The sequence below is a fragment of the Orycteropus afer genome, unplaced genomic scaffold (genome assembly GCF_000298275.1).
Source record: "Orycteropus afer afer isolate SDZICR_OR568_19922 unplaced genomic scaffold, OryAfe1.0 scaffold00048, whole genome shotgun sequence".
NCBI classification, from domain to species: domain Eukaryota; kingdom Metazoa; phylum Chordata; class Mammalia; order Tubulidentata; family Orycteropodidae; genus Orycteropus; species Orycteropus afer.
In genome coordinates, this window is record NW_006921635.1 from 2,105,960 (window position 1) to 2,121,108 (window position 15,149).

General features: G+C 48.9%; 1 protein-coding gene across 1 annotated transcript; it reads left to right on the top strand.

Moving 5' to 3' along the window:
• The first annotated feature begins 574 nt into the window (after positions 1-574).
• On the top strand, positions 575-11,291 carry RILPL2 (Rab interacting lysosomal protein like 2). The gene is made up of 4 exons (XM_007938121.1): positions 575-901; positions 4,427-4,578; positions 7,994-8,107; positions 11,261-11,291. The coding sequence occupies exons 1-4, from the start codon at positions 575-577 to the stop codon at positions 11,289-11,291; spliced, it is 624 nt and encodes a 207-aa protein (XP_007936312.1).
• The last annotated feature ends 3,858 nt before the right edge of the window (positions 11,292-15,149 follow it).

Here is a 15,149-nt window from a genome sequence, read left to right on the forward strand (position 1 = left end):
CCCACTAAACAGAGAAGGAAACGGCCTCACAGGAGAAACTCGTCGGCAGGGGTTCTCGGTTTTGCCTACGATGCAAATTCTAGGGCTGGAAAGCTTGAGTATAGACAGGAAAAAGTTGGGTCCTTTCACACTCTTTCCTTGACCTCAGCGTGGAAACTCCGCCTCCAGTCTCCAAGGAAACCCGGCTTCAAGAGCCTCGGTCACCAGGGGCGGGGCTCAGGTCCCCGCCTCCCCGGAGCTGGCAAAGGCTCCCAGGCTTGGAAAAGCGTCGTTCCCCCATCCTCGGTTGTCACCGTTCATCTGCTCGGCCGCCCTCGCGCTCAGCTGTCCCTTCGTGCCTCGCGCCCCCCACCTCAGCGCGCCGTCCGGAGCGTCTTTCCAGGGCCCGCGCGCCCGGAGCCGGGACCTGGCGCCCCCTGCTGCGCTCCCCGCGCGGCCCGCCCCGCGGCGCTGATTGGCGCCTCCGGGCCACCCCGCCCCCGGCACGGGCTCTGCCCAACGGAAAGTTCCCTGCGCCTCCGGGAGGAAGTTGAGTCTGAGAAAGCAGCAGGCAGGCTGCCCGGGCCTGGTGGCCATGGAGGCGCCCCCTTTGCGCGAGGAGGAGGGGGAAGAGGGGGATGGGAACGAGGCGGGGCCCGAGGGGGCCCTGGGCAAGAGCCCCTCCCAGCTGACAGCCGAGGACGTGTATGACATCTCCTACGTGATGGGCCGCGAGCTGATGGCCCTGGGCAGCGACCCCCGCGTGACACAACTGCAGTTTAAAATCGTGCGGGTCTTGGAGATGCTGGAGGCGCTGGTGAACGAGGGCAGCCTGGAGGCGGAGGAGCTGCGGATGGAGAGGGACAGCCTGCGGCAGGAGGTGCAGGCGCTGCGCGGCGGGGGCGCGCCGGCCGCCGGGGAGGTGAGTGTGGGCGGCCGGGCGCGCCAGGGGCTTTTTCCCTTTACATAATTTATCGTATTTTATTTTTGTTGTTGTTGAAAATATACACAGAACATATGCCGATTCAGCAGTTTCTCCGTGCACACTTAAGTGACACTGATTACATTCTGGGAGTTGCGCGACCGTTCTCACCTTCCTTTTTTGAGTCGTTCCTCCTACAGTAACAAACTCACTGCCCCCTAAGGTTCCTGCGTAACCTGTCGAGTTGCTGTTGTCAATTTGGTCCCACCCAGATAGCTCTTAAAACAGCATAGTGCTCAAGGCAGACATTTTTAACCAGTTAAACAAAACTACTGTTTGTGCTTTTAAGATGACCTCAGGGTATTTTTGGTTCATGGTTTAACTCAGGGTAATAGTTTTGAGGGCACCAACCTTTCTTCCAGGAGCTCTGGTAGCATAGTGGCTAAGACACTTGTCTGCTAACCAGATGGCTGGCGGTTCAAACCCACCAGCCACTCCTCGGAAGGAAGGTTGGGCAATCCTACTTCCGTAGTGATACTGCCTCGGAAACCCAAGGAGGGTCGCTAAGAGTCGGGTTTGACTCGATGGCACATAACAATAACAACAAACTTTTCTTCCACATCCAAGGCCCTCAAAACAATTCCCTACAAGTGTTCAGTCTTTCATTGAGAACCGATGGCACATAACAACAACAACAAACTTTTCTTCCACATCCAAGGCCCTCAAAACAATTCCCTACAAGTGTTCAGTCTTTCATTGAGAACCGTTATAGTGATGAATGTTTATTGAGCGGGAGCTTTGATGACGTAGTCTGTCAGTCACTCCTCAGCAGTGATACCCTAATGATAACCACCTTGGAAACCCAAGGAGGGGTCGCTATGAGTTGCACGTGATTCGATGGCATGAGTTTGGTTTTTGGTGGTTTACTAGGTGCCGGCCCTGTGCTGAGTACAAGGGTCCCAACATTTTTGACCATGACCTAGAGTAGAGGGTGTCAAGTGCTTGCCTGCATCAGTTTGCATAGTGTGTCTTCAAACACAGAGTGCTGGCCCTTGGCCCCAAAGGTTCTGATTTAGCAGGTTTTGAGTGGGACCTGGTGGCTACTAACTGAAAGGTCGGCAGTTTGAACCCAACAGCCGCTCCATGGGAGAAAGATATGGCAGTCTGTTTCTGTAAAGATGACAGCCTTGGAAACCCTACAGGGCAGTTCTACTCTGTATTATCAGGTCGTTATGAGTTGGAATCAGCTCCACTACAACAGTCTGGTTTTGGTTTGAATGGGTCTTGTTCCCAGGACTCCTGGTGGTGTAGTGCCTAAATCATTTGACTGCTAATCAGAAAACTGGCAGTTCAAACCCACCAGCTCCTCCTCAGAAGGAAGATTGGGCAGTCTACTTCCATAGTGATACTGCCTCACCGGACTATGAATCAGAGCCAACTCCAGGGCAGTGAGGTTTTTTTATTTTTTTAAAATCAAGTTCCCAGGAGCCCTGGTGGCATAGTGAATAAGGAATTTGGCTGCTAACCAGAAAGTCAGTGGTTCAAACCTACCAGCCACTACACAGAAGGAAGATGGGGCAATCTATCTCTGTAAAGACTTACAGCCTCAGAAACTCAATGGGGCTCACTAGTTCATCAAGTTCCCAGGGGATACCAATGCTGTTGGCCCACCTGATGCTGCTGGATAAGAAACCACACTTCTAGAACCTTCGACCTCGAGAGAAAAATACATTTTAACGAAATTGAAAACAGTGCATTTGAACACCAAAAAGACACGTACCAGAATGTGGAGCTGCTTTATTCATAATGACCCCAAACTGCAGAGTCCTGATGTAACAGGAGACAATTTTCTCCATTGTGGTTTATGCATACAATGGAATACTATACAACAAAGAAAAAGAACAGACTTCTGATACACCCTACTGTAACTTCATGTGAAATTCAGGAACAGGCAAAATAATCTTTAGTTGTAGAAGGCAGAATGGGGGCTACCCCTGGGGAAAGGCAGGAGGGAAACTTACGGAGAACTAGAAATGATCCATGTTTCACGTGCAGTACTCGATTACAGACTGAGACGTGTGCCAGCAAAGGCCGACAGAAGCAGAGTTGTTGAAATTCACGAGGAAGAGTGATAGTGATGGTTTTCATTAGCTTTTCTGATAGGCTGGTATTTACTCATTCATACATTTTTGCTCAACTGTTTGAGAATTAGTTGCAGACTTTATGATCCTTTATTTCTAACTGTGAATCTCCAAAGACTTACTATTCCATAATCACAACAAATTATTAAACTCAGGAAATTTAATGATGGAGTACTAAGATTGTATAAGCCATCCATGTTCAAAATTCAGCAATTGTCCCAATAATGTCCTTTATGGTATTTTTTTTTTTCTGATGTAGGGTCCTACCCAGAGTCCTACATTGCCACCAGTTCTCTTGGATTAGGGCCCACACTAGTCAACTATGACTACATGCTACTACCTTAACTCGTCACACCTGCAAACACATTATTTCCAAACAAAGTCATATTCACAGGTACCACGGGGCAAGACTTCAACGTTTTTTTTTTTAATTGTGATTTGGGTGAAAGTTTACAGAGCAAATTCACTTTCCATACAGCAGTTCACATACACTTTGTCTCATGACATTGACTACAATTTACCCCAATGCAACAGCTCCCCTACCACTTCTTCCCCATAGTTTCCTCTTCTCTGTATCCATCCCTCCATGCACTCCTGCCCCCTGAGCTGTCTCCCTGTGTATATATAGCCCTTCTGTTCTCCCATGATTGATCTCTCCAAGGAGAGTATCTACCTCAGGTAAATGTTCAACTCCTATGTCTGTCTTTTGTTTGGCTGGAAGCCATAGGAATGGGTTCAGTTCCAGACCTGAAGGGCAGCTAAGGGTCATAGTCTCAGGGGGTCCATCAGGCTCTATCAGACCAGCAAACCTGGTCCCTTTTTTTTTTTTGTTCCAAATGATTTTGAGTTTTATTCCACATTGTTCTCCCACTCCATCCAGGATCTCCTACATAGATCCCCCTCCAAGTGGGTGACGGTGTAGCCAGGTACCATCTAGTTCTTCTGGTCTCATAGTCCGTATAGGCTGAGGACCACATGGTCAACGTATCTTTTTGAGGGACACATACTCATAAGAGATACTTAGAACTTTTGCTTCTTTACCGTCAACAACAAAACCCTTCCACAGTGGAGTCTCAGCTCCTGGGGTCCCTGTTGTGTGTGATTCCGATGCACAGCGAGCCCATGTGACAGGAGAACCATCCCATTGGGTTTCCTAGGCTGTAATCTTCACAGGAGCAAATTGCCAGGTCTTTGTCCCACAGTCACCCTGGGTGGGTTCGAACCGCCAACCTTTCAGTTAGCATCCAAGTACTTACCCATTTGCACCACCAGGGCACCCTCCTCTAGAGGGTCCCTGGGAGCTCCAAAACCAGAGACCATTCCTTTCTGGATGGACAGTCCATATTTGTAAGAGAAACCGTGTACGTGGCATCTTCTCTTACAGGTGAACTTGGGGCCTGACAAAATGGTAGTGGACCTGACAGATCCCAACCGACCCCGCTTCACGCTGCAAGAGCTGAGGGACGTCCTGCAGGAGCGCAATAAACTCAAGGCACAGCTGCTGGTGGCCCAGGAAGAGCTGCAGTGTTACAAGAGGTGTGTTCTTCCTATACATCCAAACTCACCTGGTGCTCCTTGGTGCCAGTTCCTTCTTTTGTTCTTTCAACCAATATACTGAAGACCTACTATGTGCCAGACTGCTTGAACAGTCTCTCTCAGAAAGATCAGCACAAGGCCGGTCCCCACGAGGCAGAGGTTAAAGATGTCCCAAATGTCCAAACTACCATGCCACTCCATCATTTCAGACATTAACTCCTCCTCCTCCTCCCAGTAATCTCCCCCATCTTAGGGTTCTGTATTTGCTGTAACGCCTCACAGAACTCACAGACACCCAAGGGATCATCTCAGGGAGTAGTGGTGGAGGCTGGCAGGCTGGCGAGTCCCAGCTCCGAGAGGGGTGTGGAGGATCCTTCCAATTCTTGGGGTTTAATGAACCTCGATCAGCAGATCAGATGACGGCTGCTATCCCACATCCAGGGGTGAGATGAGGATGAGCAAAGACACAGAACTGGAGCGAGAGGAGGGCGAACCTTCCCGGGAGATTCGTAGGTACACCCTCAAGGAAGCTAAGGGTGGTGATTTGAATTATACCCTCCAGCAAGGCAGGACTCAAGATACATTCCACCTGTGTTGCACCAACAGCAAGAACCCAAGTGGGTGGCTTTAACAATCAGCAGCTCAAGGCAAATCCCACCACAGAGCCGATTGCCAGTCATTATAGGGAATGACTACTACCAGCTGCCCAGCCAAGTTGACACCCGACCTTAACTACCACACCACCCCACACAGGCAGGGATAATAGGATTTACAGTACATCACAGAATGGAGGACAGCGGCTAGAAGGGCCACATCAAGCAATTCACTGCACAGACACTGTTCCAGGCCCTCAAGGCACAACAGTGAACAAAACAGGGAAACCCCATGCTAGTCTAGTGGGGGAAACAGACAGTCAAAAAAAAACCCTCAAAATTGGCACCCACAGTAATGGTGGTAGGTGCTCTAAAGAACATAAGACACAGGATAGTGAAGTGCAGTGGGCTGTGGGACGGTGTGCTTTTCAGATCAGGTGGTCAGGGAAGACCCCTCGGGTGTGAATGATAAGAAGCAAGCAACCATGTAAAGATTTAGGGGCAAAATGAAGCAGGAGGTATAAAGGACCTGAGGTAGGGACCAGCGTGGCCAGTTTAAGATACCAATATGGTGGAACCCAAAAATGCAAAGTAGAGAAGGGCCAGGAGACTGGGAGGTATGCCTCACCACCATAGGAAGGAGCTTTAATTCTATGTTAAGTAAAATGAGAACTCACTGGAGTTTCAATCAAGAGAATGATGAGCTCTGATTCACTTTTTTAAAAGACCAGTATGTATGGTGGTTTCGACAACTAAACTACTGTGGTTATGTAAGAGAATGTCCTTGCTCTTAGGAAATGCACACTGAAGTGGTTAGGAGTAAGGGAGTCGTCAGATGTCTCCAACTTATTCTTACATGGTTCAGAAGGAAGATGGGTGGGTGGGTGGATGGATGGATGTATGGACCGATACATGGAGAGGGAGACACATAATTAAGACCTATGTAAAGGGCATATAGGAGCTCTGGTAGCATAATGGCTAAAGCACTTGACTGCTAACCAGAAGGCTGGCGGTTCAAACCCACCAGCCACTCCTCGGAAGGAAGGTTGGGCAATCCTACTTCGTAGTGATACTGCCTCGGCAACCCAAGGAGGGGTCGCTATGAGTCGGGTCCGACTCCACGGCACATAACAACAACAACAACAACAAAGGGCATATGGGAAATCATTGTACTAATCTTGCAACTTCTCTGTAAGTTTGCGGTGATCTAAAAATCAAATGTTAAAAAAGATGACAGGCAGCAGTGTAGAGACTGGACTGTAGGACAAACAGGAGAGGAAATCAGGAATTATGTGGGGAAGAAAGAACTGTTGCTCTATCATGTCTGGAACGTACGGTATCCATTTGCACCACCGTTTCCCAAAATGTTTTCTTTTATGTAGGTGTTTCTTGAAAAGGGTGGTCTTTATCCTATTGGTTGTCAAATAATTCTGGGAAAATATTAAACAAAGCAAGTTTCCTTATAAGCAGAAGAAAGAAAAGCCAAGTGTCCAACACTGGGCCAACAGGGCTCCTTCCTTCAAACATAGATGGTTAAAAAGAGGAACAGCTACACTGCTGATGCCAGGAGGAGCTTGCTAGTGAATAAAGCAGCACAGTTTATTTCCAGTTTTGATGCACACCTCCGTGTGGTCCAGGCTAAAAGACAGCCGATTCTGCTTAGCATCCAGTGTTGCGTATACTCTGGAGAAACCAGCATGTCAGTGAGACATTCTCTTAGCAAATATATCCACTTGGAGGCCTAAGTTCATACTAATGACGGTTTGTAACAGATGGGAGATGTAGTAGGTTGTTTCCAAGGATGGGCACCATGGCTTTTCCCATCCTGTGTGCCTTCTGCAATGAGACTTGGCCACTCCTCTGAGCAAGAGTGACTCCGTTTTCCCTCTCCTCGAATCTGGGCTGGCCCTGGGACTTGCTTTGACCAATGGAATGTGGCAACAGTGATGCTATTGGGCTTCCTAGGCTCAGGTTGAACCACCACCACCTGTTGCCCTAGGGTCAACTCCTGACTCATGGTGACCCCGTGTCAGAGAGGAACGGGCTCGAGGGTTTTCCGTAAGTGGATTGCTAGAACTTTTTTCCAGGGACCACTGGGTGGACTTAACCTCCACCCTTTCCATCAGCAGATGAGAGCATCCTTTCCATTAACAGATAGGAGTGTTCATTGTTTGCACCACCCAGAGGGACTTCTCAGGTTCTAAGCTGTTGTTAGGTGCCAGAGAGATTGTTCTGACTCATAGCAACCCTGTGTACAACAGAACGAAACACTGCCCTTGAACTATGGTGTCAGCCAGGTTTTAAGAGGCCTGTTTAATCAAATTAGTTACTACTTCATTTTACAAATGAGGAAACCAAGGCTTAGGCTAAAGAATTTATCCATGGTCATACACCTAGAAAGTGGGGGAGCTTGAAGTAGTAGCCAATGCAATTAGAGAAAGAAAGAAGATACAATTAAGATTGCAAAAGTGAAGGGAAATTCTCAGTATTTGCTGGTTTCTCTAGAGCTCTAAATCATTATATTTTGCGGTTGTTGTTTTTGGGGAGGTTAGGTGCCATTTCAGCTCTGACTCGTTGTGACCCCACGTACAACGGAACAAACCCCTGCCCCATCCTGCACCACCCTCACGGTCATTGCCGTGTGTGAGCCCACTGCTGCTGCCCCCATCTCAGTCCATCTCATTGAGGGTCTTGACCCTCTACTTTCTAAATACCGTTGTCTAAGAATAATCATTAACTCTCTTCACTTCCAGAGCTGCACAGATCAGAGGTTTGCAACCAAACAATCCATGTATTGGCCTTTTTTTTTTTTTTTTTGCCAGTGGCCTGATTCCACCAAGAGAAGGTCTAGAAGGAAGAAGACAAAACGATGCCCTGGTTGCCGGGGCCGGCAATGCCAGCGCTAACAAGGAGGAGAAGACCATCATAAAGAAGCTGTAAGTCCCTCCTTTCTGCCCTGTGTCCACTAAACATTTGCTGAAGGAAGGGGAAGGGTGAGAAGGAGCTGGCCAGCTGCCTGGGGCAGGGAGGTCCTCCTCTCTCCGGGTGATACTGTCCTCGATATCAAAGTCAACACCAGTGTAATCCAACATCTGCCAGGCAGTAGTCTAAACGCTAGGCTTATATTAACTTGTTTAATCATCACAATGACTCTATGAGAGAGGTACTATTGTCCTCATTGACAGATGGGGAAATACCACCAAGGGGTAAAGTAACGTGCCTAAGGTTAACAGTGACGTTAGGATTTGAACCCAAGGCAGTGTGACTCCAGATTCTACACTTGGTCTCCCGGTGATATAATAACAATAACAAAAGTAATCATTTACCAGCAATAACCAGGAATAACACAGTAACAGTAATTGTCGGTACTTAAGGGGACTAATCCATCATATTCCCTTTGCTTTCAATTTGAGGTGAAAATTTGGGCTCCAACTAAAAGGTTGTAGGTTCGAGTCAACCCAGGGGTGCCTTGGAAGAAAGACGTCGTGATTTACTTCTGAGTAATCAGCCATTGAAGACACTGTGGATCATAGTTCTCCTCGGAGACACATGGGGTTGGTAATGCAGTACTTTGCCTCCCTTTGCTGGCGTCTAAAGCTCTTTAAGACTGTGGCTCTAGGAAATTCACACAAGTTCCATAAGGGGACTCGGATGAGCCTGAAGATGTTCATGGCAGTGGGGTGCTGAAGTCACCCTGGGGGTCTGTCCTCCGGAGACGGAGCGTTATGATGGCTTTAGAAGCAACCAGTTAGATGTCTTGTGTGGGAGAAGGATTGGAGAGGACAGAGTCAAAGCAGCCAGTGAGAGTATTTCTTTCCAAAGATAGAGTCTTCCAGGAAAAGCTAATGAAAAAGTGCCCCCACACTACACCAGGTGTAGGGTCTGATGGTGTTTAGGACTCTCACCGGCCAAACGTCTTACTGTAAAGGGGACTTCTCTAGGAAGGAGAAGCCGCTGTTCTCTTTTGGCTCAGGGTGTTCTTTGAGTCACTTAAGTGGAGTTTGAGACTAATGAGGCAAAAATAAAATGCTTGTCCCGTGCAGGCCTGAGGACACATGTTTAATGAGTGGCGGCAAGGGCTTCCTGGTGAAACAAGGTCACTGAACTAATGGAATGAGCGAGTGAGTGAGCTAGGCTAGCTAAAGAAGTCATGCTAAGGAGGACTTCTGTCGTATCCTGAGGACAACGAGAAGCATGGAAAGGCTTAAGCTGATGAATGTCGTGGTTGGCCCCAGGTTGTGGTGTGGTCAAGGCAGCTGCCATGTGAACATGCAATGGTTAATGCCCAGTGGTTAAGCGCTGGGCTGGTAACCAAGATGTTAGCAGTTTGAACACACTGGCAGCTCCACAGGAGAAAGACCTGGTGATCTGCCTCCATGAAGAATCCAGCTTAGGAGAGCCTATGGGGTGGTTCCACCGTGTCCTACAGGGTTGCTGTGAGTCCTGACTGACTCCATGGCAACAGAGGCTGTTGTGCTCATCATGGTGGGGCTTGGACTGGGGGCAGGGTGAGAAGTGGTAGAATTAGGAACATATTACATATTTGAAGAAGAGTAGATGGGACGTGATGACTAAAATACAGCAGATGACAGAAAAGAGTCGGACACTTCCCAGGTTTCTGGATGGAAAGATGGGGGGCGGGGAGCGATGTCATTCCCTAAGACAAGGAACTGGCTGGGGTGCGGGATGCAAGTTCAGGGCCCGAGGGCTGAGCAGAGCCTCAACCCCTGTATCCAAACACACTGGCCACGGGCCACAAGGCGGGGCCTGGCTCGAACCCAGTGTGTAGACTGTGGTTATAATGCCTTATGTGAGGCCATGTGGCTAGGAAGTGACAGGCCAGGTGCAAATGCAGACCTGACTCTAAGGCTAGGTCTGAGGCCTGATAACATTAATGATGATGACACTAGGACACCCCCTGCAGGGCTGGCCCAGTCCCAGCCACTCGTAGCACAGCTGCTAGGGTCACCCAGGTGACTTGGGTCAGGGTGTCTGACATCATCTGTCAATGTATCCCTGTGGGTCTAGATCCTGATTGCACAACATACTATGTGGCCTTGGGCCTGTGAACCCACAGAAGCTGTTTCCTTATCTGTAAAATAGGGGTGTTAACCGTACTCACCTCATGGGGTTTGGTTGTTAGTTGCTATGGAGTAGATTCCAACTCAAGGTGCCCCAATGTGTGCCGAGTTTTCAAGGCTGTGACCTTTCAGAAGCAGATGGCCAGGACTGACTTGTGGACTGACCTCTGAGGCGCCTCTAAGTGGGCTCAAACTGCCATTCTTTCAGCTAGTACTCGTGGGGCTGTGACGAGTGTGAAATTAGTTATTCTATGGAGAGCACTGGTAGCATAGTGCCTAAGGCACTTGACTGCTAACCAGAAGGCTAGCGGTTCAAACCCACCAACCAGCCACTCCTCAGAAGGAACATTGGGCAATCTACTTCCATAGTGATACTACCTCAGAAACCCGAGGGGTCACTATGAGTGGGTCCGACTCGACGGTACATAACAACAACAACATGGAGAGCACTAGAACTGTGCCTGGCCCATAGTAAAACCACCAAAACCAGCTGCTATCAAGTCAATTCTGACTCCTAACAACCCCACCTGGGCCAAAGTAGAATTGTGTTCCATAGAATTTTTTGCCTTGTGGGTTATAATTTGTTGGATTCTGTTTTTACCCACATACAGGGCAGGCTTAAATAACCACCCAAACATCTCAGGATTTGGATTGGGATGGATGCCTTACCAAGCAGATGAAAACAATATGGCACCCGTTCTTTAGAAACTGGTTACTGAGAAGTCGACTCTGATGCATGGTGCCCCCATGTTTGTCAAGGGGAACTGCATGCTAGAGGGGTTTCAATGGACAATGTTTGGAAGATCACCTAGGCTATCTTTCTAGGCTCCTCTGGTGGACTCAAACTGCCAACCTTTTCGGTGAGCAGCCAAGCATTACTGTCTGCACCACCTGGCCATCTCCCCATAATCAGTTGCAAGAGCTGCTTATGGATTTCCTGGAGGTTTTCTCACCCGCGACGTCATTTCCTCTGCTTGCTCTAAAGCCTCTCTCTCTCTCTCCACCCAGGTTCTTTTTCCGGTCAGGGAAGCAGACATAGACTAAGACCATGACTAAGGCAGTGAGTATCAGAGTGGAGGAGACACCCCACCAAGAAGATGTCAGAATTCATCTCTGTGCCACATGCACATGCCGTGCCTGCTCGTTCACTTCGCCCAAGCTAGTCTGGGCAGGAAGGAGATGAGGTTCTCCTGCAATCCTTTTCCCCCCGGTTACGAACTGGGATGCCCTCTGAAGGTAGGGCCAGGGCAGGTGGAGCCAGGGCAGGTGAAGCAGGCTAGAGAGCAAACAGAAAGTGCGACGAGGCCCACCTCTTACCCCCACTTCCCCTGCCCAGAGGGCTCTCCGGAGTGCTGACGCGTGTCCTGCTAACCCCATCCTGCACGTGACTTTGGTCTCTAATGTGAAGCAGCAAAAGGCATCAGCTGAAAGCATGGAGGGAGAAAATAATGCAGGAAAATAGGATTTTGAAATTCCCATGGTGACTTCACTGATATTTAGTGAATGTTGGATCTGGCTAATGTGACTTTTTTGAACATGATTTTGTATTAAAGTAAAATGACTTTACTTTCTGGAACTGCTTTAGAGGGGTCTCTTACAGTTGGAATGGTTTATACATACCTACCACACACTCCACTGAGTCCAAATGCTGACCCACTGATTCTGTGTGCTGCTACGCAAGACGAAAATGCTGCCGGTTAGAACTTGAAACACCATTGATTTTAAGACTCGCCCTGATTCAGATATTGAGATGGGGGAGTGTGCATGTAGGAATCAATGAAACAGAGACAGTGGGTGGCTGTGTTCTGCAGTGGAGCTAATGAACATGCTGAACGCATCCCAGGGGCCGGCCCTCTTAGTACGTAGCAGCTCCCTGGACACTCCATACCTGCTCTGTGGATTTCCTCATTTATTCTTCGTAACAACTCAGTGGGAAGGGGACTGGTATGAATCCCTACTTTATACACTCAGCAACCAAGACTCAGAAAGGTTAATGCCTTACACAAGGTCACATAGCAAGGAAGGCACAGGCCACATGCAAACGCGGGCCTGACTCTGAGGCTGGGTCATAACATGACTATTTTTACACAAATAACGTGCACAGCGGTGCACCTCCCGTGTTATTTTCCTTAATGTGCTACATGCATTATATGTGTGGGCGTGATACTTACGTGGGTTATTTGCAAAAAGCAGATTAATCACAACAAGGCTCTCCTGGTTCCCTTGCCCAGCTCCATGGTAAACACCTTGCACACATGGTCTCACCATAACCCCACCAAGTGGGCGTTATTATTCCTATCACACACTCGAGGAAACTAATGCATAGGAGGGTTAAGGGGCCTTCCCAAGGTTCCCAGGTTAGAAAGTGGACTTGTGCCCGGGTACAAACTCCACAAGCCAGATTTTGACCAGTCTGCCTACCAAGAATGGTCAGCAGTGTTGACAGTTCTGGCCCAGAACACCATCCTGACTGGGTCATTAGACCCTGCAGAAACCGCAACCTGGTGGGTTCTCTCTTCGAAGGAGGGAAGAAGAGTTTCTGTACCTTGGAGGTGAGAGCCAACTTGGGAAACAGTGCCGTGTGGTCCAATTTCAGAAGCATGCTCACCAACAGGACCAAGGAGCAGCGAGCTCCCAGAATAGAGAGTTCTAGAAGCGGGCAGGTCAGCTCCTGGGCCTGCCATTTGGTATGCAGCTCTGGTCTCGCTCCTCTAGGGCAACAGCCCTGCCTGATACCCTAGAGCCTGGCTATGGAAGTAGGCCTCCCTATACCTGGGCCATTCTTGCCTCAGTTTCCCCACATATAGGGTGGCCATCAAGTCTAGAGGCTCTTAGTGTGTGTTGATTATCACTTGTTTCCAAACTTGGTGTCACTCTTTGCCACTGTTCTCCTGCCCCTTGCTCCCTCACGGGGACAGATGGCCAGAGGACCTACTCAGAAAGAACAACAGGTTGGAAGTCTAGGCTGCTCTGACACCCTTGGATTCAGAAAAACCAAAAAAAAAAAAAAACAAAAAAACCCACTGCCCTCGAGTCGATTCCGACACATAGCCAGTGACCCTGTAGAACAGAGAACTGCGCCACAGGGTTTCTGAGGCCATCAATCTTTAAGGAAGGAGACTGCCTTATCAGTCTCCCATGGAGTGGTGGTAGGTTTGAACTGCCGACTTTCTGATTAGCAGCCAAATGCTTTAACCACTGTGCACCACCAGAGCTCCTTTGGACTCAGAAATATGACAACAAAAAATGCTCAGAGAAAGACCCTGACAAAAAGGGGAAAAAGTGGAACAATTTCAAATGCCTAAAAAAAAAGCCTCGTTTTGTTGCAAAAAACCAGACCTACTATACTAGTTGAGACTGAACTGCCTGAGACCACTGCCCCAAGGTCCTTGGCAAATCCTGAATCAAACCCAACCTGAGGTCACCCTGTAGGCTAACTAACAAACTGGCTTATAAAATAATGAATACAACCGGTAAGTTCTGTGCTTCTTTAAAAAATCAACTCTATGAGGCCAACAGTCAGCAATTACCTTGCAACAAAGATGAGAATGTAAGGGGGCAGGGAGACTAGATTAATGGAAACCTAACAACCAGAATGGACATGAGAATGTTCACACATTCACCAGCATCACTGAACAACTTGGTTGAAATTGTGGAATGAGAACCTAAACTGCTGTGAAAACAAACCTTCACTGAAAATAATTCAAACAAAAAAGCTCAGAGAACAACTCTGGGTGAAACACCACGCTGAGGTGTGGGGATGGCAGCAGGGTGGTCCTGGGAGCATTTCTCCCAAGCAGGGTCTGCCTAACACCAGACAATAGAGCTGGGAGTCACTGGGGTGGCTGAAGCATTAACTCTGGCAATCCTACTTCCATAGTGATACTGCCTCGGAAACCCAAGGAGGGGTCGCTATGAGTCGGGTCTGACTCGACGGCATATAACAACAACAACAACAAAAGTCTCCCTGAGGTAACCACCGTCACTGTCTCTGTGTTTCAGAAGAGCAAACTGAAGCAAAGGGGGTAAACTTGCCCAGCGTTGCCCAGCTCAGGGTGACAGGGAGTCAGAACTGTCCCAGGGCCCAACTCCTCAGCCACCAGGCTCCGCTGGCCTCTGCAGCGATGATGTAATGATACCTGACAACAGACTCCTCAGGACACTCCCTGGCCGGGCAGGTGGGCAGGTACTCTTCCCAGCTGAGCCGTCTATCCAAGGCCACATGGCTGACAAGTCGAAGCTGGTGCCGGAACTGGATCTGCCTCCAAAGCCAGGGCTCCAGTTACAGTTCTGCCGTGTCCCAAGGGCAGAGCACAGGGACTAAGGAAGGTGAAGGGGCATTCTGGAGTGGGCAGTGGGTTACGTGGTAGGACGGATGTGGGCGGTGGGGTGGACTCACAGCAAAGGCAGAGTGGCTGGCAACTCTGAGTCATGTACCACAGAACCAAGTCCAGTGGCTGAGAACAATTTGGGCAGTTATAACAGCTACCGCGGACAGCTGCTCCCTACGCACCATGGTTCTAAGGGCTCGATATGCGTGAACCTTTAATCCTTACCACCACTCTACCCGAGAAAAAAAATCCAAACCTACTGCTGTCAACTTGATTCCAACTCATAGCAACCCCTATGGGGTTTCCAAGGCGGCAAATCTTTAAGGAAGTAGATTGCCAGTCTTCCTTCCGCAGAGTGACTGGTGGGTTTGAACTGTGAACCTTCTGGTTAGCAGTCAAATGCCTTAGGCACTGCACCACCAGAGCGCCTCACCACCACTCTAAGATCCCTACAGTACAGATGAGCAAACTGAACAGTTTCTGGCTCCCCAGGACAGGAACCAAAACTGAGACTCACATTGGTGTGTGACCCTGCGGTGAATTAACACCGGAAATCCACCCAACTT